Source organism: Emydura macquarii, unplaced genomic scaffold (assembly GCF_026122565.2).
Source record: "Emydura macquarii macquarii isolate MOO-44397 ecotype Brisbane River unplaced genomic scaffold, CSIRO-AGI_Emac_v2 contig_1477, whole genome shotgun sequence".
NCBI classification, from domain to species: domain Eukaryota; kingdom Metazoa; phylum Chordata; order Testudines; family Chelidae; genus Emydura; species Emydura macquarii.
This window is the reverse complement of record NW_027131614.1, coordinates 15,311,668-15,338,921: the sequence shown is the minus strand read 5'-3', so window position 1 is coordinate 15,338,921 and position 27,254 is coordinate 15,311,668. Positions and strand designations below refer to the sequence as shown.

Below are 27,254 nucleotides of genomic sequence, written 5' to 3'. Positions count from 1 at the left end.
TCTTCAGCAGTTGCTTTTGGTACCATTGATCATACACTCCTCGTTGAAATCTTGTCCTTTCTCAGGCTCCCATAGATAGAGAGACGGACTGAAACCTGAATGGCATTGTGATCCCCTGTGCAAAGTGCGCCAATCAAATTTGGCCTCCCACTCCTCAGTCTCCATCGACAGAGGGACGGACGCATCTAACATGAGTGATGCTGTAACCACATGCACCAGAATGCAACATCTGGAGTGGAGAGCCAGGCCCAGGCCCCCCGCTCCCCCAAGGACAGTAACCACTGCTGTGGGGTGAGTGTGGGATGGGCTTCTCATAGACTTTATTCCCATTCATGATTACCATGAACTCCATGCCAAAATTATAGCCCTAATCATAGCATCTGTACCGCATGTCCCAACTGCAAAGGGAAATACTTGGTTAAGAGATACAGTCTCCATAACCATGACTGCAAAGGTAAAGAAGCAGGATATAAAAACCCACCGAATTGTAATTACCTTGGAACAGAATGTAAGCTGCAAAATCTGTCCTCTGAACTGGGTAAAATATGAGCCCTTTCTGTACAGGGCTGACCTATCTTTGACTAATAAACACCAGTAGAGCAGAGTTATCTGCTGTTTCATTAATCAATAATCTAAATAGAACTCTAACAGCAGTCATAAAACAACGAACCAGCTGCTAGGATGAACATTTCTCAGCACTTTCCAGATAAAAGACTAAATCTGTATTTCTTGCCTGGATTTCTTTTAATGTTTTTCATCTACCACATTGTCAGTGATCTTTTCCTAGCCTGTCCTTAATATTCCATTTCTTTTTCCATGTTTGAAGTCAATCTTTTGGTGGGGGATTACTTACCTGTTCATATGGAATTTACACAAAGCTCCTCTAAATTTGGAGTATTGAATTAATCCAGGAGATGGATCCCCACTACACCTGCTGCTGTGAGATTTTCCTCATGAAGCTTCAGTAGAAGGAGACCGGCAGGAGTTTAAAGGCAGAACTGTAGGCTCCTCCTCTTGTCCTTCCAAAGCCAACCAGAGCAACCTATTCTGGATACCCTGTGGACAGCTTGGCATTGGTGTCTGAAAGTTTGGGAGGTTTACACTGAGGGCTGCAAAGTCAGACTACAGTAGATCTTCTATGCTTGCTAGTTGTAGGTTTAGGTGAGACTGACCAACCCAAAGGATAAGGTGCTTTAGGAATGAGGTGATCTGAAAGGGTACAGTTGAACAATTGGAATTTCCCAGGTGGGACGTGGAGACTGAAGGTCCTAAAATTATATTAAACAATCTTCTCATGAGGGAAGAGGATAGTCTATATGCCTGCAGAAATGGGTGTACCCTGCCACTAACTGGAGTTAGGGAGCTGATGAGCATGTGTCAATGGAGGGGTCAGGCGGAGAGATGTCCAGCACAGAGATGGTCTCAGCTTGTAAGGATGAGACTTTGAAAAGTACCTAAGGCACTTTTGAAAATCCTATCCTAGTGCTCTAATGAATCATGCCAAGGCAGACCCCTAGTCTAAGCCGCAGTCAGGTGGGGAGTCCAGAAACAATATTAAGCAGCCAACAGGGCATGGCCTGTCCCAGGTTGTTGTGAGGAAGGAAGTTTGAGCGGCTGGCTGTCAGAGCATCAGGTTTTAAATAAAAGCAGTGAAAGGCAAACCTTAATTCTAAGGGACCTCAATTACTTCAGCTGGGGTGTGGAAGTTATCTCTGTTCTCTTGATGCCATTTGAAGGGGCAGTTGAAAGCACCATAATTGAAACGACAGCTTTATTCCTCAGCTAATGTGTTACAATAGTTGGAGGAGACTTTTCAGTTTCCCACCTACATTTTGCTAGAAGCTGTACTGACAACCTACTTTGGCTGTTAACATTGCAAGCAATAGCTAGACAGAGAAGCTTCTTGGGAAAGAAATGCTTATACTATTCCATAATAATTTCTGCATATTTAAAGACAGACAAACAAGTGGAGGGTTGTGGGAAAAGGGGACATGTGGTGGCAGGAATTAGACAGTTTTCAGAGGAAATTCTTAAAGAGATTCATCTTATAGCAAAATGCCAGCTTCCCAGAGCTGACCTGCTTCCTTAATGCTCCAGTAGAGGCTCTACATTTCAAACAGAGCAACAATTTTTTTTTTAATTGTTAGCAGCATCACTTTGTATTGCACATTATTGAAAAAGTATGACTTCTCCTCCTCTGCAACTGTATATTGTAAAATAAGGATTGTCTTTGTAATGCAAAAGCTTTCACACGAAGTACATACCCAAGAGAAGCATCAAAAAGAGGATAGGTAATCAGAAATGTCACCCATTTTGGCATACTTAGAGGAGGAGGGCTCTCCAGCCAGCAAGCCAGAATCTTTAGCTAGGTTCTTTGAATATTAACCTGATCCTGAATTAATAAGTAATGTTAACATAGTGTGTTAATCTTTTATTGTAAATTTGTCTTACTAAAAAGTTAAAGACAGACAGACAAACAAGATTGCATGGTTCACCTAAAATGTTTATTAAGTTTACTTCTTTTTTAATATAAAGATATTATAATATGTACAAAATTATAAAACAATGTACATTACAGTGTGTTGACAGTCAGTAGCAAATTCTATTTGCATTAGCATTTTATAGAAAGTTATTTTTTTAAAAAGGCACTCCTGGTTCAATTGCAGTGGAATAAGATTTGTGTACTGTGTAGTTCAAAGCTGCCTTATCTTCTTTCTGTGGGTGTAAAATAATAGCCCTTCCACCCATATTACAAAATTCACTGGTGAGGTAAGACCCAAATCAAGTTACTCCTAAGTACAGTTCACTCTGTTATGCAATAGGTGTAATCATTAAAAAACAAGTAAGAGTCCCATAAAGAAAGTAAATCACACCTACACTACAGTGAATGTGTCAATACCTGTAATTACCAACATGAGGGGGTTTTTTTTGTTTTTAACCTGAAAGGTTACAATTTTAGTTCAGCATTCTAGTGTTAACCAAAACCAAATCCCCACACCTTTGACAGCCACATTTTACTTTCATTTACAGGCACACAATCCAAATGAATTAAGCAGGGCTGTATATTTATAATTAAGAATAGATTTTGTCTCTGCAAGGTAAAATAGCTACAATACAAAGTTTTATTTTCATAGGATAGCACTGACTTCTCAGTTAATTCAAACAAATTTCTTGATGGAGTTTCTTTCCAAGGGACTAATATTTTAAGCAATATACTATAAAACATTAGCTTCCAATTCTCATTAGAAAAACATTTTTCCCAGTAGTTTAGAATTTGAGTTGAGTAGCTGTGCAGTGTACAAGTTGCCAGGTATATGATTATTCTATTTACCTATAAACAAGAAGAAATATATTTCAAGAGTTCCTTCCTCTGAGGATATTATTGTATCATGCCACAGGCTGATTCTCTGGCAAGCAGAAAGAGAAATTATTTTGCCCATCATTTGAAGGTTAAAATGTTTTCAAACTTATACTTTAGATGAAAGGTGTCCAGGACAACAAGAAAAATTGTGCACTAGGGTGTGAGGAAACTGAAAGATTCTTATTTCCATGTAGGCTTTGCAGTTTTAAAAGGATTCTGTTCATTGGCACTGACAATGTATCACAGCAGAGGAAGAAGCCACCAATGTAACTACCTGCATGCTTTTAAGAGCATTCTTTCTGCTGATGAAAAAGCCTCCATAAGAACTATAACAAAACAGCCTGAGCAGTACCACTGATCATCTTATATAAGACTTCACTGATATGTTAATAGGATACTCTTACTTTCTCCCTCATTCTTCCTTTAAATAGCAAGCTCGTATAAATATCAAATCTACTGATGATTCCAAGAGAAGCAAATAAACATATCAGTCAGCTTTACAAAAGACATCATTCCTATAAATGCTTTAACATTAGGGTTCATAAGGAATCATTAAGAGCTGTTTAGTACATAGGTCAGACAATTCCTGCCGTGTCAAAAACCATACAAAATAAGAGCTAGGAAGTTCATTTGCTAAAAACAAAAATCAAAGTGAAAATTACATTCATTATTAAAATTGAAAGGATTCAAACAATCTGTGATGTTATTTCTATTTAACACAGGGAAGAACAATTTATCATTTGCATCTGGTTAGTGTTCCTTTATAAACTACTTTTAGTAAAGACATCAGGAAAGTTTTCAATTGCCCGTAATGGCTAAAGAAGAATCGGGGTCAACATAAAATACATTTAAGTAAAAAAATTTCTGCCAGTGCCTAGCAAAATGCCTAGGTATGGAAGGTGTTAAATATCCTTAGCACCTCTTGGAATAAAAGGAAGGTGCTAGGGTATCTCACAAGAGCAAGCCCACAGTGAGTTACAGAAAATACGGAGACCACATGACAAATTTATTTCTATGAACAAGTCCATGCAGCAAAACTACTTTCTTCCCCTCAAACGAACAGCCCAGTCTTGGGCGTTGCTAAGCACCCTTTATTTCCACAGAACTCCAGTTTGTTTGGCACCTCACAGGAGCTGCCTTGTAACTTAACTCAACAGAACATCTGCTGTCAGGGGAAGAAAAATCATTTTTCAAAGTTAGGTTAATCCATTTATCCCCCTCTTTTGGATTCACATTATCTTTTAATAGCTTGCAAGTTGAATGTCCCTTTGCAATGTTAGCAGTTTACCATTTTAAATGCCCACATGGATATGCACTGCTCATAGCAGCAGCAGCTGGCACAGCATTTTTCTACCACTGCTGACCAGTTTTCATCCAAACTGCAAGCTCAGCTATGTGAACTGACTGAAAATCCATTTCCCTGAGAATCAGACCCATTTCCTGTTAACATTAGACCTAAGAAAATCCCTGCTTTGTACAATTCCAAGCAAAATGACTGTGATTCCAAATCAAGCTTGCCCTGCAGCTCTCAAAATTATTTGGCTCTTTATGTCAGCCCCTCATCAACTTGAGCAGTCACAATGCAAAAACCGAGCATATGGTCTGTAGTGAGTCATCACAGATTAGAGCTCCATGTGAACATATCTAGAGGAATATTGATCTCTGCATTATCCTACATACAACATTATCCAGCCTTTGGGCACATACATAATCTGTTACAAACAGTACTGTTATATTATCCCTGTAAATATGAAAATCAGGAATCTATCTCTCCTTTAGCTCTGAGATGCAACTACTACCTGATCTCCTATTCAAGCTAATATAAAAATGCAGCAATTGGGTCATTTCTTCCCTCAACAATGATCTATTATAACTTTTACACTGGTCCCTTTGAAAGTAATTTCAAATCTAAATGAAACATTTCTGATTGAAGTTCATTCTGCTTGCAGTCATAACACAAGGAATTAACTGCAGCTCTCTGTTTTAATGAATTGCCTCAATACAGAGATGTTACTTTTTAATAGGATTGCTTCACTGGAAAATCAGAGAAATACTCTGAAGATAATCTGCAGATTCCATTATGAAGTCAGTCCACTCTTGGGAAAGGTCTTCAATAGAGACTGTCTCACCACCATATTCCTGTGGGAGAATGCTGGCTGGAAAGTGTTGCGTCAGACTCTGGATATAACTATTCCCATGCATATACACCTGAAACAAGAAAATCTGTTTTAAAATGGCTTTCCAGTTTTCATAATAAAAACACACATATTCACCTCTCTCTGAATCCCAGAGTGGTTTGTTAAGACAGTAGGAAAGGCAAGATCCTCATCTGAGGGAACTGAAGCACAAGCTAGATTTCACAATCACACTGTATCTTCACTATTTTTATTGTAAATTCACTCTGTGCAAATAAGCTTCACCTAGGCTCTCTTAAAGCTCCCAAACTCTCTGCTATTTGCTGCTTAGTTCAAGATGAAATGCAACCCTGACAGCTGTTGAAATTCCAGTGAACTGTGTTTTATGCTGCTGCAAACATAGCAACCAAGGCCTGGTTTACATGATTTAACTATTTCAGATAGGGGTATGCATTGTATACCCTATATAAACACTGTGCTTAGACCAGCCCTCAGGGTCTGATGGTACAAGGTACTGTGCTCTCTCACTTCCTATTCAATATGTTAAGGGCTGTTATAAAAAATACAGAGATCAATTCTTCTCCGTGTCCACTGAAGGAAGGACAAGTAGTAATGGGCTTAATCTGCAGCAAGGTAGATTTAGGTTAGATATTAGGAAAAGTTTTCTAGCTTAAGGGTATTTAGGATTTGGATTAGCCTTCCAAGGGTGGTTGTGGAATCCCCATCACTGGAGGTTTTTAAAAACCGGTTGGGCAAACACCTGTCAGAGATGTCTGGGTTTACTTGGTCCTCTGTCAATGCAGGGAGCTGGACTTGATGACTTCTTGAGGTCCCCTCCCTCCTGACATTTCTACATTCTAGGATATTAACACATTTCTGGTTTTGCAACTCTTAAGACAAAACATTTCTAAATGGGGTAATTGTCTGGACCACTCAAAGGCTTTTTCTGTGGTTAGAAACAACAAATGGAGAGACTGTACTTCTAAGAACATCAGCTATTTTAAACTTCTATTACAGCAGGAAAGCTTTGTTGTTGTTGTTTCTCCAATGCCTTATTACAGTTGTTTTGAAGCCTCATGCACTACTTCCAGCCAAATGCTTGTTTAATTTCCAGTCTCTACTTCTTAACATTTAAATAGGTTTTTCTGCAAACGTGTATGACACAAAGACTTACTGTATCAAAGCACAATAAAATGAACATGTGATTAACTGCCTTTGTGCTCGGAACTCCTTGATCAAGATCAGAGAGAGAGAGTGAAAAAGCAGCAACGCCTCCTCTTGAAGCCAATGGGAAGCCAGTCCAGCTAGTCTCTTCCCAGACCGCCTGCCCTAGCCTTAACTAGTAACCCCACACTTCTTCATCAGCCTTGAGGTTTTCTCTATTTCTTCAGTCACTCTCCTCTCATTCACTTTTTTCTCCTTTTCCTCAGTTTAGTCCTGTCATTAACCAGAGTCTCTCCTACCAGCTTCACCTGTTATCATTGCCACTCTTCTTGCCATGCAAGAGCAGTTCTGCTGGAATTCCTGATGTGTCATTTCATCCAAACATAACAAGGATTTTAAGTTAAAAAACCAACAACTATGAATTCTATGACAACAACTATGAATGTGGTGGGGCCTCCCCACTACAGAAAGGATGTGGACAAATTGGAGAGAGTCCAGCAAAGGGCAACAAAAATGATTAGGGGGCTGGAGCACATGACTTATGAGAGGCTGAGGGAACTAGGTCTTTTAGTCCGCAGAAGAGAAGAATGAAGGATTTGATAGCAGTCTGTAACTACCTGAAAGTGAGTTCCAGGGAGGATGGAGTTAGGCTGTTTTTAGTGGTCATAGATGACAGAACAAGGAGCAATGGTCTCAAGTTGCAGTGGGGAAGGTCTAGGTTGGATATTAGGAAAAGCTTTTTCCTTAGGCAGGTAGTGAAGCACTGGAATGGGCTACCTAGGTAGGTGGTGGAATTTCCGTCCTTCAAGGTTTTTAAAGTGCGGTTTGACAAAGGCCTGACTCGGATGATTGAGTTGGGCTGGGTCCTGCTTTGAGCAGGGGGTTGGACTAGATGACCTCCTGAGCTCCCTTCCAACCCATATCTTCTATAATTCTATGAATTCATTTGAAGTTATTCAAAAGTTATTTTAAAAAGCAACCTTGCATCAGCTGAAATTTGAACCTTTAGCCTGACCCGTGAGTCTGTGTTCAGGTTACAGTGTAGGCTCTTGGAGCAAGACTAGTGCCTTCCAGTATGTTTGTGGAGAAGTGCCAGTGCTCACTGAGTAATAATGATCGTTTGAAGGCACAGTCAGGAGATCTGGGTTTTATTCCCAGCTCTACTGCAGACTTGGTGTCTGTGACAGTGATGGCAAGTGATTTAGCCTCTTGGTACTCCAATGTTCCTTACCTGTAAAAATGGTGAGAAGACCAACCTCACAGGTGTGTTGCAACTCTTAGATCATTAATATTTGTTCAGTGCTTGAAGATTCCCCTACGGAAAGTTCTATAGCAGTGGAAAGTATAAAACTGATTTATCCTACTCAGTGCTCAGGCACCAGAGAATCCAGATCCAAATGGAAGTTATTACTGTGGAAGAAATGAAATATGTATTTATGTTCACTCACCCGTTCCTTTATTTTGTCAGTGAGAAAGGGCTTAATTAGAGCGAAGACCGGGTGGAAGAATAAAGGCTCATTAATCAAGTGGATGCCACGAACTTTTAGTGGAAAGGAATCCTGCCAACAAAACAAACAAGTGAAGTCATTCGTGCATTTTGGAGTATTTACCATTTACACTTCATTGCCACTGAATTTAAGGAAATACATCTAAAACTTGTTCCTCTCATTACATTAGGAGGAAGTCATTTCAGTACAAAGGAATGCATAACTGTGGGCATGGATGGACCACAAAAATCTATGCTTAGAGGTAATGCACAGGAAGCATTTGTTTTAGGATTAGATTCTGCCTTGCCACAGGCCTCCAGTTCTGTGCAACAAGGGATTGAACTACAAAGTTACACAACAGCCAGCCAGGCGGCTCTTTTGATTGGCAATTCACATGGCAGATTCTCAAAGAAGGTACTGAAAGCTAATCTATTGGAGAGGAGGGGAAGATCAACCAAAGCTTGAGTTTGCAAGCGGCTTATTTTTAAAATAATGAGTCCAAAGTTATGCTGGAACGATGCTGGGGTTTTTTTGTTTTTTTTTAAATATTTTGAACAAAATATTTTCTTTAAAAACAATGTAAAGAAATAGGAAAATAAGTCTTAAAAATCAGTTATAAGCAATTGAAACTTTACTAACAGAAAATTAAATGCACAAGGTTTGTAATTCAGAGCCCAAACCTGGAGTCAGTGGGAATTTTGCTTAAGTCAGGAATATAGGGTCAGCTTTAGGGAGAAACTTTTTTTACGCTTAGGGGAACTGAAAAAATTACAGCTGCTCTAGAATATTGAATGTTACTTGAATTGAAAATTCATTAGATAAGTTCCATAGCTTCAGAGGCTAAAAGGAAACATGGCCAGCACTCAGAAACACAATTGTATGCACTAGAAGGAGAAGAGTCTCCATTCATGCCCCATTTCACTGCTACATCTCTACTCCACAATGTTTCTATTTCTTACAGAGGTGAACCACAGAAATGGATTATAAATGCTTTTCCCATGAATGTCACACTAGCCTTTCTTTTTGTATCATGTTGGGTAAGGCCAGACTGATGGGTTCTTATCTGAATTTTAAAAAAATAGCTTGCTAAATGTAACTGTTTTTAGGAACATTTTAAAACAGTGGGATAAAAACATTAAGCATCAGATTCTAACCCTGTAAAATGTATGTAGAGAACACTGCTATGTAATCTCAGAAAAAAATACCTGCTTTTGCCCAAATCTGTGGTAACGGATTTTTTCAAGAGTCACAGCAAAGGGCACTGCACATGTCAGATGAGGCTATGGTCTATAACAATTAAATGCTCTTCAAAACTCTTTGCTCTTGGGGCTCAATCCTGCCAGATGCTGAGCACTCTGACCTGATCCGACAAAGCATTTAAGCATGTGCTTAACTTTAAGCATTGAAGAAATCCGATTGAGTTCAACAGAACTACTCTCATGCTTAAAGTTAAGCACACATTTTAAGTGCTTTGCCAGATCAGCTAGGAGTTCTCAGCAACTGGCAGGATTGAGCCCATAATTACTGTTGTTGTGAGCTGGTTATGAGTTGGTTAAATCCTTGTTCAAACTTAAGATAGTTGTAAGAAAAACTTTGAGACCACACCTTAAACCAGGCCTAACAGAATCTGGCCAGAAAATAGTATCAGGTGGGGTAGAGGTTCCATTGGTATTCACACATCCTGCGTGGGGAAATACATCCTCACTCATACTGTGCGAGGAAATACATATAAAATGAAAACAGATAAGAACAGAGAGTGAGCCTGAGGCAAAAGACCAAGAAAGTCAACAGTGTGATCCTGGGACAGGACTTAAATTCTCATAGTATTCCCAGAGCCACCCTATTTGAGGCTCCAGGCTTCAGCTGTGGGGCAGTGGGGTCTTGGGGCTTCAGCCCTGCGGGCCGCACTGGGTCTCATTGAAAATATTTACTGGAGCTCCACTCCGGACTTCTCTGGCTGAATTTAAACCCTGTGGGAAAAGCTAGAGAGAGCGCACTTTTGGTTCTGCTGGCTAACGCGGCTTGGGGCTGTAAGCTAATACACTGTTCCTCTTTTTCTTAGGTCCTCCTGTGATCAGAGAAGCGGGACTTTGTACATTTCTTGTAAATAAACAAGATTGCAACAAAGAGAATACCAGATTCTTATCAATTATTGCTTCCAACTGGAACATCCCCAAGGCCCTGAAATTGGACTAGCTGCATGGGTCAAAAAGAGGCAACACTATTATTATGATGCTATCTTTCCCTTTTTACATTGCAATTAACCTCTGTCTCTCTCACTCTCTGTTCCTTCATGCTTGTCCATGCAATGAAAGATCATATTTTTACAAGAGATATTTACTGTTATATTTATAAAAAAAAAAAGGAGCTAAAAGTTAGGCCCCTAAATCTAAATGTTCCTAAATATGGATTTAGGAACTTAACTTTTAAAATCTTGGCCAACAATGTGTTACTTTAAGATGTCACAGTGACAAAAAGGGTCTTGAATTGCCTGAACTGCCAAGCAAGAGCAGAAAACCTCTGTGTGAAAAATGTTAGCCCAACTTAGAAAATGATGAGAGGAATATATAGAGAATTGCAATAAATAAGTTTATAAATTTTAAGAAGCACTACATGCAATTTATAGTTTTGATTTATTTTCTCTGCTTCCTTATTTGTAGTACTTTTAGAAGTTTGAAAAACAAAGGATAAATCTCAGACACCTCACATTCAAAAAATTTCTGGCGTGAGGGTACTGGATTCAAAGCCCCAGATTTAACCATGCACCCTATTTCCCTGCAAAAAGCAAAACAAAAATCACCCCTCACACCAAGTTCTGAAGTTACCAGGGACCAGTTTACTGGTTCAGATGCAGCTGAAACATCTCACAATAGCCATTCTAGTGAGATTTTTGCCCAAGATGGCAGAATTGTCAAAAGAGTAACTGACCATCTGAGAATTCCCCTATTCAAAATGGCAGAAGTGTGTGATGCCTGTTAGTTTCATGAAATTCTCAGGTAGAAATATTATGGTAAAAGTGGAGATTGCTGCACCAAAAGATCAGTGATCTACTTCTGCTGCAGCCTCAAACCCAAACCCTTGCCAGTCCAGAGTCAGACATCACCTAGTTGGTTCATCTCCACATCATACTAGCAATTGGCTTTATTATTATTGATTTCCTATGGCAGTTTAGTGACATTTTTAAACTACTGGATATTCACTACTAGATTATAACAAATTGAAGACAAATCAAATAAAGTTTAGGTTTAAATTGCTTAAGTGCGGGTCTCACTTTTAATAGACCTAAAGAACACTGTTTTGTTCTTTCAAGCTGTGTTACCATTGCAAGGACCTACAAAAAAGAAAAAAGAGTTCCATAATTTAGAGTAGAAACATTTTGGCTATTGCAATAAAAAAACTAAAATTAACCATTAAACCTACTGTGAGCACGGCAGCAATCCTCTTGGCCACGGTAGGACTGATTTGAAATGCATGAGCAAATCGCCATCCTTGAAGATCAAAGATAGCCTTGACTCCATTCCGTTGTGTCTCTATTTCTTTTACAATGAGCTCTGATGTGATAAGACTTACACGAAACACATCATATGCTGTAAACATCTTTGGATCCCATCGTCCTGAATAACAAATAGTATCTGTGTGGTAATGCAGTACAATCTGTGTATACACATATACTCCTACTGGCTACTGTTTCTAATGCACTCCTCAAATACAAATGAGTAAACAACAATAGTGTGTGAAGTCATCTCCTTTACCTTCTTCAGCCCTCTCCTATTCTGTAATAGGTAATTTTGTCTGTACTGAAAAGACTTACTGTACACCCATCTGGCTCATCTTCCACCCTGCATGATCACTTACACTCTCTGCAATTCATTTCCACTATCAGTAGGGAACCTGCTGAGAAGTTTTCAGAAAACAATCTTGCAATGTTTGCTTCAGGAATCCTCTAGGTTTGGCAATGACAGCAGTAATTAAATTGGAAAGTCCCTGGGCAAAGCTCCACTATACAATATGTAGGAGGGAACCCCCTAGCATTTATTTCAACCAACGATTTAAAATGAGAAATTGCATTGTCTGCACTACAATTTGAATACGTTTTAGCTAACACATTAAAAATACACCTTTTTCCTAATAAAGACAAAGCTTGGGTTACTTGGGTCTCTAGTACCTAGCACAAATCTGGCCCTGATTCTTGTGAGGGGTTTTCTAGAAACTACTAAATACAATAGTTAACATGGCAGACAGCACTCACAGAGAGAGCAAGGTCAACAGCAAGAGAACAACTACTTTATCCAGCTATGTTAAATGTGATAGATATACATAAGTAAATAGTGAAAAATTAAAGAGGTTTATGGCTATCACTAGAGAGTGCACTTAATCAAGTGCTTCAGGAGTTCAGTTTCCCAACTGAGTACTTCTCTGCAATACACACTACTCTTGACAGCCCTCAAAAAATCTTGTTTGCTTTCTCTGTCTAGCTCTCAAAGGGTATGTGACAGTTCTTAATCTGCATGCTATCTATTTTAAGGGTGCACAGAGTAGTCAATGAGGAGCTGTTGCTTGAGCACGCTAACTTTCACCTCCTGTCTTAGGTATGTCACTGACATAACTAACTGTAGAGCAGGTCCTTCTGAAAGGACCATTTGAGAACCCAACCACCAGATCACATGGCCTCAGAGTGTTCTTGATAAGAGTATTCAGACAACTTGAGTGTGGCCAAACATCTTTGAAAATCCTACCTGTGTCTGTCATTTGGACTCTTATGTAGGCATCTAAATAACTATGTGTATCTACCCAACATTACAAAAATGGTGGGTTTAACGCTGAACCTGAATGCCTCTCTAACCCTTGCCACAGAAATTGGCACTTAATCCAGATGAAATTTGTTTTCATCCAGCCAGTGAGAATAAGGACTGGGCTACACACAAAAGTTGTACCCATCTAACCTGGAATAGCTAAAGCAATACAACCTCTTCTCCTCTCTTGGTGTGAGCACGATTATACTGATATGAAGATGGTGCTTTACTAGCATACCTATGCCTGTAGGGGAGGGGAATAAGCTTTACCAGTTTTAGAGGTTGTACTGTTTAATTATTTCAGTAGAAAAATCACACCCCTAACCAAAATAGTTAGACCGGTGCACAAAACAGTGTGTAGATGAGGCTTAAGCAATAAAGAAGAGTTGTTACTTACCAATTCTATAAATAAGAACTTTGCTGCCACCTGGGTCCCTTGATCTCAGGACTCCATGGTAACCAGCGCGCAGGAGATTGAGAACAGAGGAAGGCTGTAAATTTGCACTTAATTCTGGGCACTCAGCTCTCCACTTGTGATAGTTCTTCAATAACTGGGGAGAAAAGAAACACTCGTCAGGTAAATAACAGTAAAAATGGGAAGCAAAATCTAGTAAAAAGGGGAAAAAAGGATCTTGGACAGGTGATTTGGAGTCATAAAATTAACACGTTAGAATTTCCATCATTTCAGTGCTTCCTTGTTTTATTTTTACTTTCAACAAATTAATTTTAGGAGCAGAGAAATTGCCAGGCTGGATCACACCAGTGGACCAGATTTTTTCTGACAGTGGCCAATACCAGATGTTTCAGAGGAAGAAGCAACAAACCCTACAATAGTTAGTTGAGAAGCAGTCCAGGAGGAAACTTTCTTCCTAACCGCCCATCAGTTAGAAGAAGTATCAGGCATTAGATACTTTTTTGTCTTGGATGGAAAGGGAAACACCTCAATGTAATTTGAACAGAAGTTTTCATTGAGCAATCCACAATGATGCCTAGGTCTTTCTCTGTTCTGAGTTATTACAGTGAATTTAGAACCCAATCAGTTTGTTAATGGGCTGTAATCACCATTCAGTGGCAGGTGGTAGAACAGCAAAATACCCTATTTCCAGTATTTTCTACACAAAATAAACAGAAATGCACTTCTAAACTGAATCCTTGTTATTATTTAACTTGATATTGTGTCAGGTTCATCCAGGGGCATGTTGAACTAAGTGGAAATACACATCTCATAAGAGGAACTCCCAAACAAAAGTATATGAAGCAATCTTATTGGACACAATCTTCTATTAATTATTACACTGGACTGATCGTTGTATCATTGCAACAGACGTGACCAGCCTAAGGGAGTTAGGAAGTTTCAGTGGGAGTTGGGGGCCTAATTTCACAAATAACTGAAGAAAAACTCAGATAGCCAGCTTTAAATCCTAATGATAGCAAGGATAGGGCCTAGCATAATTATTAATAATGTTTTTTATTTTGTTATTAGTGCTCTCAGACCAGCAAGACAAATCTAATTATCAGCATATTTTCAAAGACATCGAACACTTTCTCCATAGGAAAGTAAAATTGTGACTGAGGAAACTGGATCCTCTAGTTACCCCATTTTTCAAGAGCTCAAGTAACAAAGCTAGAAAGAAATAGTTACCAGCTCTAATAACTAATAAAATAGAACAAAGTATCAGCTTTCCAACTTCTCATTTCTATGCAAGGCTCTAACTGTTCTAACCAGTTTTTCCAGGGTCTTTAATTGCAGACTATGAAAGAGTCAAAGTGAAATCAAATCCTCATCTTCTATTATCAGGTGGCAAGCTACAGATGGATATTTACTGTGACTGTTGACCTCTTATCGGATCTTCTACTTTAAAGTTGCTCTTCGTCTTTTTAAACAAAGTATTTTTGCAGCATATTTTCCTCCACTCTTCTCGCATAAAGTTATAGGCTATTTGAAGGGTGTCTTAAATAAATTGTCAAGAAGGAAACTGGTGAAAAAGACCCAAACGTGTCAATTCTACTTGTAAAACAGATAGGACGAGTGAGAGAGATATTGATGACTAGTTATGTACATCTCCGCTTTTCACATACCCTATAATTACTTTTTTGGTAGTGGCTAAAGACCTCAGCCAGGTTAGAGCCCCATTGTTCTTGAACGCTGTATAAAAGTATAAATGGTATATTACTACCATTTCTGAATCAAACAGTTTGCTATCAAACCAGTTTTGTCTGTTAAGAGTTTTAATTAATTAAATAAATTAGCTCTTAATCTAGGCTAATAATATTTAGAGAGCTTCCTGAGGGATGTTTTTAATGTTCTTGGTATGTAAGAAAATGCAAGAATATAAATTATTGATAATTGATAAGAGTAACGGGATTAGAAATGTACTGTGCTAGTAAACAGCGGTCCATAATTTGGTATTATATTCATTTTACTTCATATTTGGCCCCTTGCAAAGTGCACTGATTGGCACAAAGTGTTCAGGATTGCATAAACAGACAGCATGAACTGGCAATGCTATTGTGCACTTTTTCTGTTATCCTTCATATATAGAAGCTGAATCAGCAACAAATATTTACTCTGCAAAAAACTTCCCATAATATACAGTTTTTATTTCTGCCCTTTTCCTCTATTAGGAGTTGTGCCCACATTTTCAATAATCTAAGTATTCTATTAGAAGAAAACCACTATATATATATAACTAGTGGATTCTGCTGGTGAGAGAATCAAACTTGGAAAAGCAGGGTGCTACTGATAGAAACCAAGATGTGGACAAAAAAAATCCTGTCCATCATCTAGTTAATACCGCTACCAGTGCAGAACTGTTCCCACTGGTGCATATTTTTAGTTACCACAGACAGCTGTGATTTAAAAATCAGCAGTATTTGTGTCTGCAATGTTACATGCACATAAGGGAGGTCATATGACACCTGGACTTAACATTTGCTTCTAAATCACTAAAGATAATTAAAAAAGAGAGATTAATTATGCCATCTTGAGATATATAGCCTGCCATGAGATTGTGTCAAATGCAATTTTCATCTATTCCTACCAAGGGTAACAACTCATAGCTAAAAATTACCAAGCAATCAGTTCTACTGCCTTTGTTCACACTGACTATTGTCTTATTCCGTAAGATTTTAATGAGACTACTTGTAGAATATGACACTACTGACTGTGAGAAAGGGGTGCAAAATTGAGCCTAAATGCTTGAAATATTTATTTCCTGTTCTAAAACTCATGTAAGCTTGGCTTTAAAGGACTTTCTGGGGCACCTCCAGCAGGCATTTAAGACTCAATCCTGCAAACTTTGCTCAAGCAAATTAATCCTTATTCTACTGAATAGTTCCACTGAAGTTACATGGGACTGCCTGTACATTAAAAGATTACTCATGTGAATAAGGCCTGAAAAAATCAGACCCTTCTTATTGAACAAGCTCTGAAAATCAGCTCTCTGTTATCTTTAAAATAAAGCTCTAGTTTAACATGGTATAAAGTAGCTCAGAGTCTCACATACTAGGATTATTTGCTGACAGTTTTGAAAGGAATATGTCTGTTCTGTTAAAGGAGTCAAGGAAAGGTGCACTGAGTCTATATATTTGCTATAAAGAGCTATAGGTGTTACTGTGGGAATAAGAATAAAAGGGCTAAGCAACCTGAAAATACCAGGTTCCCATCTAGTTTGTAGGAAAAAACAGGTGGGATCATGATAGATGTAATGGCTTCTAATAGTTCAGGACAATGGAACAGTTTAAGTAAGGGGAAAAACAATTCAGTACATAATTACACTGGTTTATTAATTGAATAAGCTACTGTGCGTCTGTTTAGCAACTGATGATGGATGTAAGTGAACTTGGTAAGTGGAGTAAGTTTAATCAGAAACTTAATCCAATGCCTGTGGAATCAGCCATTTCATTAGGAGCGTCTTCCTTAGGTTTGACGGGGATACAGTCCAGGATTTCTGAATGTCAGAGAAGGAGGGTGTTATTAATTAATCCCAGAGAGCATGAATTCAGTGTCTGACCTAGAACTGATTTAAAGAAAACAATGTATTTATAAATGAGAAATGACTGAATCAATAATTATGAAAGCATATTGCGAAAGGCACCAATCAGAACAAGGCATTCACTGTGGTAGGAACTATACAAACACATGCTGTAAGAAGAAACTGCCCCGCCCCTGAATTTACAATATGAAAATAATAATTAAAAGATCCAGAAGAGAAAATAAAAAGGAAATGGTATTCCTCTAGTTTCTCAGATCAGTCCACACACATGGGGCTTATTTCTTTGTCACATAGTTATTACTTGAAACCAACAGTATGCTCAGCCCTGGACAAAACAGAAGTCGTCTCTGTCCTTACCCCAGGCCCAAAAAGCATACGTTCTAAAATAGACAATGCAGACCCACAGTCATGTCCTGGTGAACCTGAAGATGGTGTTCTCTCAAAATGGTCTCTCCTCAAATTGCTTTTGTAAAGATAACACTGATGGATTGGTGCCAGGCTATGGAGAGTGTGTCTTAAGGAGGGAGTTGAATGAGGAAAGAGTGGTCAGTTGACATACCTGGAGAAGGACAGAGTTCTAGAAGCAAGGAGTGGTCTGGAAGAAGGTACAAAAAGAAAGGAGTGGATTAAGGGCACTTTGGAATATTCTGCTATAGGTGTCACTAAATCTCTCCTATTGAAGTTGTTCCACTTTAATTAAACAAGTGAATAATAATATTAATTGGGCCAGAGAAAGCGTTAGAATGACTCTTTAGATCACTGGTTAGGGCACTCACCTAAGAGGTGGCAGTTCCCTGTTCACATCTGCTCTCCCCCTCAAGATGAGGGGGGATTTCAATGGGGCTGGGGGATTCCCCTGTCCACTAGGCTATAAGTTATCAGGGGGCACTTCCCCTCACCCTGGATGGGTGTTTTTGGGTCCCACACACAACTTAGCTGGCTGAATGTTTGTCTAACCTCCCCTGCCCTCTTCCCCGCCTCCCTTCATGAATTGCAAGCCGAGCTAGGCACTTCCCTGCAGCCCAGACTTAGGCACCTATCACTGAGGAAGGGGCAGGACTTAGCACATCCTCCTTTGGTTGGTGACTCCCATTGGCTAGCTAAGGCAGCTCCCTGCATAGCATGCTGGCTTTATGGATCGCAGTCTAAGGCACCTATCTTTGCCCACGCACTGTTTAGGGAGCATAGTCACCTAATACAGGCTTTGTTGATCACAGTGTTGTTCCTGTGACTTTTCTAGGCACCTAAAAGTCTGGTGTTGTGACACTTGGGTGTTGCAACACCCAAGTCCCTTTGTGGATCCCACCAACAAGGTATTCCATTTGAACACTAAAATATATCCAGGTAGGAGTTAATGTGCCTGTCTGTGCCTCAGTTTCCCTCATCTGTAAATTGGAGATACTGATACTGATCTTCTTTGTAAAGCAGTTTGAGACATACTGATGAAAAACACTGTAAGAGCTACATATTGGTGTTATTAACATCTGATCCCTGTCTCCATTTCCCTCAGGGTGGAGGGAGATTTGTTACCGCACAGGTGTCAACAAAGTCAATGACAGCACAACTCCCTTCCTTCCCAGGGTCATTCCCCAGAAGTGAGCATTCTGCTATCATGTCTCTCTCAAGTTGCATAAGAGAAGAAACTTCTTTGTTTGTGTATTCCAGCCCTGTTGCACAGTCAGTGCCCTGGCTGTGCTTAATCTTTTCTATGTCAAAGGACTTCTCTGTTCAGCCCAGGGAAGACAAATCTCTGCCAATATTCCATTTAGACTGAACTAACCCTTTCCTACTGGATGCATGTTTACCCTTGCAATCCTTTACAGAAAGCTATTCAGTTAACTTCTCTCTACTTTTGGAATCTGTGTTTAAATTGTCAAGGCATACAATCCCACCACCATTTCAAGATTAAGGTTTTGGGAGTCAGCCAGGTTGCTTAATTCAATGTTGTAATAGTAAAAGTAAAAATGTAAAAAAGTGTATGCTGTGAGTGTTTGTTCCTGCTTTCTCTGTCATTTGGAAATGGTGAGTCTTACAGAGATGGAAGAAAAGAAGATACAGGTAGCAAAAAAGAATATACTCTGACGAATGGCAGGCAAGCAGAGTGTAGACAGAGTGTGCATGGAAGAAATTGGGGAGAGAAACTTGGAGCGCTCAGTGATAGATAGGCTGGACAGAACACATTTGAGGTGGGCTGGACATGTGATAAGAATAGGAGAGTGACCTGCAAAGAAAGCATGGGAGGAAGAAGACAGCAAGAAAGGATGTGGAAGACTACGCATATGATGAAAGGACTCAATCAAGAGAAGTTTGAAGAGAAAAGGACTGGAACTACAAGACCTATAAACCCATGCTATGGACCAAAAGGAGTGGTGAAGAATCATGGGCATCTCTGATCCCTTATAAATGGGGAAAGGAGTTGAAAAAGAAAGAGTTTTGTAATAACCACGCAGGACCACATATAAAATAGTTGGTGTCAGGCTTAATAGGATGCACTTCTGGATTTTTTAACATCTCTAATCCTTGACATGGGTTTTTCCACCAAAAATTAAATGCTTCAAGGCTGGGTTTTCTCCAATTAAAAACATAGCAGCAGCCCAGCACTCCTGAGCAACCCTACAATAGCCAGTGAACACAGAGTATGGAAGAATAATTGGTATCAAAAGTTTTTTTGTTCCAACTTTCCAATGAGTTATTATAAACAGTTATTTTAAAAATATAGTACCTAGCCAATGTCTAAATGATCATCCTTCCTCAAGTAATATTTCCATAATGTGTTAGGCCAAAATTTTCAGACATGCTGAGTGTGACAGAGTAAGATATTTCTGACCCGAATTATGACTCCCATTTTGTGTACTGACTATCATTTTGTGCTGTGTTGAAAAAACAGCCTAACCTTAACAAGCCATTATGCTCCATTCTAGGGTATGTCTTCACTGATGGTGGCAAATTTGCCGCCGTCAGATTGATCTATCTGGATCGATTGAGCAGTCAGTGAAGACCCGCTCAATCGATCCGGAAGTCGACGCATTAAAACCACGCCCTCAAGTGGCGTAGCGCTGCGTCGACGGGAACACATTTCCCATCAGTGCAGCAAAGACGCTGCATAGAAGAGGGGTTACGAAGTCGACAGGAGTTATGCAAGCTACGCTGCATAGCTTGCATAACTCCCATCAACTGCCGCCGAATTCCCAGGTAAGTGTAGACCTGGCTCTAGACAGCCTGGCACCACCTAACTGAATGTTTATGGACAAGTCTAGGCTATAAACTTACATTGGTGTAATTACATTGCTCAGAGATATCCAAAATCCACACCCTTGAGTGACGCAATTACACTGATTTAACCCCCAGTGTAGACAGAGCTACATCAAAGGGAGGATTTCTCCCGTCGACATAGCTACCACCTCTCATAGAGGTGGATTAACAAGTACTGTCTTCACTGAAGTGCTACAGTGTAGACCTGCCATATAACTGAGACGCCATCACAAAGCATCTAGGGCCATCAATTTTGGGTTCTCTGTCAACTGCTATCCCAACACCATGAAACAACAAACTCACTACACAGAAATCTGTCTGGTGGAAGAAGCTGAAGTTACTCAGCCTAGGCACATGGACAAAGGGGATAGAGACTGTATTTAAGAAGGGGTCCTTCCCTGGGGGGGTGGAGGGGCATCCACCAACACATGCAAGACAGAGGGAAGGCAAGAGGGGCTCTGCCTAGCCTGAAATACTGACAAGACCTCACACTCACGTAAGGAGTGAGATCAGGCTTGGGGAGGGGGAACTTTTGTGTAATTCTCTAGTGCTTCTTATGACTAAAAGGGACTGTGGTTAAGAAATTCCTTTGCAAAGTCTGTGTTCCTTGTCTTCCTACCACATTGTTCCCAAAGGGGTTAAATTAGAAGTCAGAGAGGCGAAGCATGTTGTGACCCAGGGACCCCTTGATGCCAATTGGCAGAGAGGACAGTGGTTTACAGGATTTTACAGAGCTCCCCAAAGTCAGATATATATTACATAGTTCATCAAACAGTGGCATGTGAGGTTTTTACTGAGAGCCATTAGCCCTCTGGTTGTCATAATTGTTGCAAAATGTATGAACAGATAATACGTAATGAGTTACGTATCTATATTAAATATTATTTATCTATGTTCTTAAGGTCTTGGAGTTAAGGCAGATCATTAAGGTGATATACCATGGAAATGTTCCTTTCTGGCAGGAAGTAACACATATCTATCTCCCTGTCTGGTCATTTGTGCACTGTATGCATTAAAATGTATGGACATGTGCATTCTGAGCCATGGCTGAACTAAGGTTATGAAATCTATAAGAGAGGAAATCTACAAGATGAAACAAAAGCGGGAGGGTGTCCTGTTTATGAATAAAGACAAAGGATTATTTTAGTATATATTAGTATGCAAGGAAACACACAGGGTTCTTCACCAAGAAAGCAAGCTGACAGTTTGCTAGATCATGAAAAGAGGGTCCCAACCAACCTGGCTGTAAAGCATTGTAAGGATCTGGGGTGAGCATTACTCTACAAGGCATGAGAGATAATTAAGTCTAGGCCCTAGGATGCATGTTATGATTTTATTTTATATGTAACCATGTTCCCAATACTTCTACTTGCTGTTACTTGAAACTCTGTGTTCTGTTAAATAAACTCATACTTGGTATCACTGTAAACATATCTAAGTGCTGTGAGTTAAGTGGAGCAGTGATCTGAGTGGAACTGGTAAGCTGGGGTGTATTGCTTCTTTGGAAGCAGCAAATCTGGGAATATGATGGTCCAGGAGACCAACGGCTGGACACTCCAGAGAGATGGTCAGAGGGCTCAAGGGTTGCCAATCTGTAGAGTAACAGCAGGGCCTGAGAGGCCTAGAGGGGAGTGTGTGTTGCCAGTGGAGCTGGGGAGCTGACCTATAGCAGGTGCAGACAAGGCTTCCTCATTCTAAGGGCAGGTGTTCGTGAGGTGTCTTACAACCCTGGGTACTCATGGGAGCGTCACACATGTCAACACTGCTGAGAGCTTGGGAGGTCTGAGGAATTGGTTTTGGAATCTAGGACAGGGAAGTTGGACCGAGGAGTCTTATGACCCAAGGAAGAGCTCAGACAAGAGATCTGTGCCTGGGAGTGTGCCCTAGAATCCCAGATCTATAAACAATAAATAGACCAGGGGTCTTAGAAGCATTTGGGGTCCAGGACTGGGTCTGCTTACAACAGACTGGTGACTGTCCAGAAGAGAGGACTGGGCCAGTTTATAACATTAAGTATCTCTCCCACTGACTTGGAAGTGTTCGGCATCTATCAAGATTGGGCCTTTAGTACAACACATGGTTTGGGACAAACTAATCACAGAAAGTGCACAAATTGTGAGCTAAATTCTGACACGCTGTCTGCGGTGTTGTCAGTTCTCGATTTTATCTGAAGTCTTGCCATATTTGTTGTTTATAATGCCCCTTAACAATGTCAAGAAATTACATGAGAATTTTAGTTTTCAGTTTAAAAAATAATAAATAAAGGTAAGGCTCCAATCCTGCAATGGCTTCTGCACTTGTGCTTGACTTTACTACTGTGAGCAATCCCATTGACTTCAAGTAATGGTAAAGTTAAGCATATGCATAAGTGTATGCAGGATCAGAGCCTAAGTTTCTAGGCCTTGTGGTTGCACAGCAAAGGTTCAGAGTATGGCCCAAGCACACTCCAGAGGCTCAAAATCCAGATGGCAAATAGAGTGCAAAATATTATTTTGAAGACTCAATTTTGGCAGGCTTGTCTCATGACTTTTGAGCACTCAGTGTTGGCCATACTGATTCTCAGATATATTAATAAGTGAAAAATCCTAGGCTAAAGCAGTATTACATGTGGAAAATATAAATATAATGTTTGCTGGGCAACGCTAACTCACCCACATACATTTCAATTAAAATAGAACACATATGCAATGCAGGTGACTTAATGTTGCCCAGAGAAACTTAGGACACATGACTTGAACTGTTAATTTTAAAAAAATCTTTTAAATAGTTACCACATAAACAATCCAGGAAATGATATACTAAATGCATTCAAATGTACTAAATGAACAAATTCAGAAAGAGAGGAAAATAGTTTTCCCTTTAATTGCTTTGAATTATAGTAATTCCAGGAGTCACCTTTAAGACAAGAATATGATTTTTAATATTAATGGAATCCTTTTAAGTTTTTCATTTCCTGACTTTTGAGTGTTTCAATCTGTATGCCGAGTGCTACATAAATAAGATTACAGAAAGTTAATAGTCATACTGTGCACTTCTATGGCATCATCCTGGAAACGTGCATCTAACTACTGCATCGTATGGTTACAATGTGGCTTCGCTACCAAAACAGCTACCCCAGCCCAATCCCTACTAAAGGCAACAGCCATTTCATTTATTCCAGTTATTACACCACCAAGACCCTGATCCTGTACTGGGAATAGTCGATTGACTTCAGCAGTATGCCCTGTAGCCACAAGAATCTGCCTATACAGAGGTCTTGGCAGAAGCAGGGCCTAAACCTTTGTTTGGGTGCTATCTTTATTTCTCCTGGAACACATCAGCCCAATTTCTCCCATAAAATGCAGGTGTGTGGTTTCAGGAGCTGCCTCACCCATTCCTCTACTGCTGGGGACTGGTACAGGGACACCATTTATGGGGGAATGGGAGGGGCTTTTGCCCTCTGGAAATTTTGGCACATGTCCTAGCCCCAGGTGAAGCTCCTAATATTAATTGCAATACAGCCTGAGGGTGGGAGTTCTGCAGAGGCGAGGTGCTGCTCCCAGCTTGTGCCCCTAAAGCAGGGAGTTAGTATTTTGTTTATTAACAGAGGCAGAGTGATTAAGATAAGAAAGGGCTGGTAATTAATTAAGGATCTGTTAGATGAGCCTGTAAAGCAGGAATCCCTTCAGGGGTAAGGGTTTGAAGACAGAACACAGGGCACTCAGAAGAAATACAGCTCAGGTTACATTCAGAAAAGAGAGAGATGTGAAGGGGATAGCTGAAAAGAAGGGGCCAAAACCAAGGAAAGGGATAACATGGCACCATCACTGCAGTACCTGAGTGCCTCCCAATGTCTAACCTATTTCTCCTCACAACACCTCTGTGAGGTACAGCAGTGCTGTTATCCCCATTGTACAGATGTGGCACTGAGGCACAGAGAGATTAAGGGCCAGTTTTCCAAATGTATTTAGGGACCTAGTGATTTTCAAAAATGTTTAGAAAGTTAGGTGCTTTCTAAACTCCACTACATACCTAGCTCCATCTTTAGCTACCTGAAAACCTTTGAAACTATGTCCCTAAGGTACTGGCTTGAGGTCATACAGGAATTCCAGGGGGAAGTATAAACCTAGGTCTCTCGAGGCATCTCCCTATCCACTGGACTAGCCCCTCTCTCTGCTGTATTCGGGGGAGAGAAAAAAAAAGGGGAGTGTTATAGATGGGAGCAAAACCAAGAAGACCAGTTCTCAAACTCCAGCAAACAGTCCCAGATAGTTGGGAAGGATGTCATGGTTGCCAGCATGGAAAGCTGCAGCGATATCAGGAAGGATGAAGAAAGCAAGAGAATGAGAGAGTCAGATGAGAGATCACTTAACCCCCAAGAGGTGGCAGGTTCTGCGCCATGCTGGGCTGTAGAGCAATAGCTGCTGGGCAATTTTACATTTTAACTAAAAACCACTTTGTTTTGTCACTTTTTGTTCTGAGCTTGAGAAAAGGAAGGAATGAGGAAGTGTTGCATGAGTATCAGATGTTTTTATGCCTCAGATTCTTAGGGTTTCAGCTTGTATTCAGGCCAATTCCAGAACAAAGAACAGAAATTGCATCCACAGAGTCCATAAACTCAACGATCATTGTCATGATTTGTATTATTCACTGGGCACCATCTGTGTTCTCAGCACTGTTCAGAATATGCCAGAAAATGTAATCCCTGAGCCAAGGCGTATAAAATGTCTAGCCATGGATAAGATGGCTCAGATATTTAAGTATGACAAGTATAGTTATGTTGACGGCATAGGTGCTGATGGCAATAGAAGTTTTATTTGATTAAGGACAGGAAGATTTCACCCTCCAACTTTTTTTCAAGAGGAAGAGCTGCCCAGACCTCTGGTGCCTGTTTATTTTCCTTTCCTGCTTGCACTGGGCCTGATATACCTCAGCAGACTCAATTTTTTTCTCAACTTTAAAATGTGGAATTTTCTTGGTGTTTGGTTGTAAATATTCCCCTGGGAGAACTGCAACTCATTCACTGTAGTGTTGTGTTTATGAGCTTTCTGGAAAGTAACTAGCCTTTAAACAGATTTGCAGTGTTGCCAACTCTCATGATTTTTATCGTGAATCTCATGATTATTTTTTCCTTAAAGCTCTAGCTCCTGGAGCCAAGTGGCTATGTGATGATTTCAGCCTTCATTCTTGAAGAAAAAGTAAGTTTCTAGCCCTTCTGGCTGTGGAGAAAGTGCCCCCTAAAGGCTCAAAAAGCAGAAGGCAAAGAAAAAGAACGCCAAATATATTATTTTGACATAATTTGATGGTTTTCGATGAGCCTGACTCATGATTTTTGAAAATTTGGGGTTGGCAGTACTGTGAAACTGACTTGAAAGTGTCAGTATCACCCCCTGTTTAAAGTCAGTTTCTAGTCTATTATTTGTAATAGGTTAATATTCCTAGAGTCCCAGACAGGTGCAGTATAAACTCATGGGGCCTTGCCTTTGTAGGATGTTTCCAAAAGTTAAAGAATCTATCCCGGCTTGATGAACTGCAGAAGGTAAGTAGCCTAAATGACAGAAAGTCATTTAGATTTCTCTACAATTGTTGTCTTCAAGAGTAAGAATATACATTACAATTTTAAACCTACACAGTGCCCCTTAAGTCACTTGACACAAGATGTCAGAACGTGTTAGTTCCAGCTGAATGGGTCTAATATTTCTTTAATTTTCCTTCTTTATATAGGAATTAGATAAAGTGCACCTGTCAGTTAATTTCTAACTTATCTGCAAAAAAACCCTAGAGTTTTCAGTAGCCTCTCCTCCCCCCTGTGAAATAGCACCCCTGGATTAGCATCCCCCTATTTTCATTATTGTGTGTTACTGATAGGGTGCCTACACAAGGTATTAGGCACATGACAGACAGACACACCAACAGCGCAGCCCAAAGGGGCTCACACACTGCAGGGAATGTCAGGGCTTTCTTGCAGCACCGCTGGCTCCCCACACCTGAGAGGAGCGAGTGCTTGAGAGAGCGATCACAGCCTCGGGACCGTGCACTTCCCGGCTCGTCCGAGAGCGGCGGCCGGAGTCTCGGACCGGCCGCACGGAGCCCGTGCAGCCCTACAATGAACCTGGCAGCCCTGCCTGCGCGGACAGAGGGAAAGGGCCCCTGCAGGCCCAGGGAGACCAGCCGGCCGCTGTCCCCCCTGCCCACTCCGTCCGTACCTTCCAGGCTAGGGGCAGGTCGAAGTCTCGGGCTCGCAGGAACCTGAGCAGGAAGGAGTCGGTGAGAGCCAGCGGCCAGCACTGGCCGCGCTCAGCCTCGGCTCGGCGCCGGAGCTCCGCCACGGCGGCCCCCACCAGCGGCGAGTGGTCGGGCAGCTCGCTGAGGTTCCCCGGCGGGGCGGGCGGCCTCTCCTGAGACATGGGGCGGGCTACGCAGCCGGGGACCCGCTGTTCTGCTGCTGCTGCTGCTGCTGCTGCGCAATGCAACGGAGGCGATCGGCGGCAGCCAAAGGCCACCCGCGCACGGCTGGGGCGGACACGCCGCTCCCCATTGCACCGGCAGCGAGTCAGGGAAATCGCCCTCCTCCAGTCCACCCCGCCCCCGGGAGCGCGACCCGGCCCGGCCCGGCCCGGGCTTAACCCCTGCAGGGCCTGCGAATTGCCGGGCATCCGCTTTTGGGAGGGGGCTACCTGGAGCCCAGGCTTGCCCCCCAGCGCTGCTGGCTTATCAGATCCTGGTTCAGTGCCTGACTGGGCCGGGCCGGGCCGGGCTTCCACCGCGGGGAGATTTCCTCGTGGGGTGCCTGCCGCAGGCTGCCGTTGTTTGGCCTGCTTCGGTTTCCCTTTACACCTGTCCGCCGGTGGTGAGAAGCAGGTTGGGGGCAAACGCCTCGTTACCATCGTTTTCTCGAGAAGCTGCAGGGGGCGGAAGCGCCCTGCTTATGCAAGGGGCAGAGGGATGGGAGGAGGAGTGAGGGGAGGTGGGGAGCTGGCTGGGAAGGAGAGTCCCAGCAGGGTATCCTACCCGTTCCCTGGCCTGTCCCACTCCCAGCCCCTCTGGATTCTGCGTCTGGTCTAATCCGAGGCCCCATGGTGACCACG

General features: G+C 41.2%; 1 protein-coding gene across 1 annotated transcript; it reads right to left on the bottom strand.

Moving 5' to 3' along the window:
• Positions 1-2,489: 2,489 nt before the first annotated feature.
• On the bottom strand, positions 2,490-26,974 carry TTPA (alpha tocopherol transfer protein). The gene is made up of 5 exons (XM_067553694.1): positions 26,373-26,974; positions 13,338-13,491; positions 11,568-11,761; positions 8,109-8,219; positions 2,490-5,569 (listed from the first exon to the last, which is right to left on the bottom strand). Exons 1-5 carry the CDS (start codon positions 26,820-26,822, stop codon positions 5,393-5,395), a joined length of 1,086 nt encoding a protein of 361 aa, XP_067409795.1. The 5' UTR covers positions 26,823-26,974; the 3' UTR covers positions 2,490-5,392.
• Between the last annotated feature and the right edge of the window lie 280 nt (positions 26,975-27,254).

Bases quoted from the DNA above. Each gene is read 5' to 3' on its own strand.
- TTPA (XM_067553694.1), bottom strand. From the start codon at position 26,822: ATGCCCGGCAATTCGCAGGCCCTGCAGGGGTTAAGCCCGGGCCGGGCC. The intron at 11,762-13,337 runs GTAAGTAACAAC...TTTGTTATTCAG, and splicing joins AGTTCTTATTTATAGAATTG to GACGATGGGATCCAAAGATG. The intron at 8,220-11,567 runs GTAGGTTTAATG...TTTTGTTGGCAG, and splicing joins GGATTGCTGCCGTGCTCACA to GATTCCTTTCCACTAAAAGT.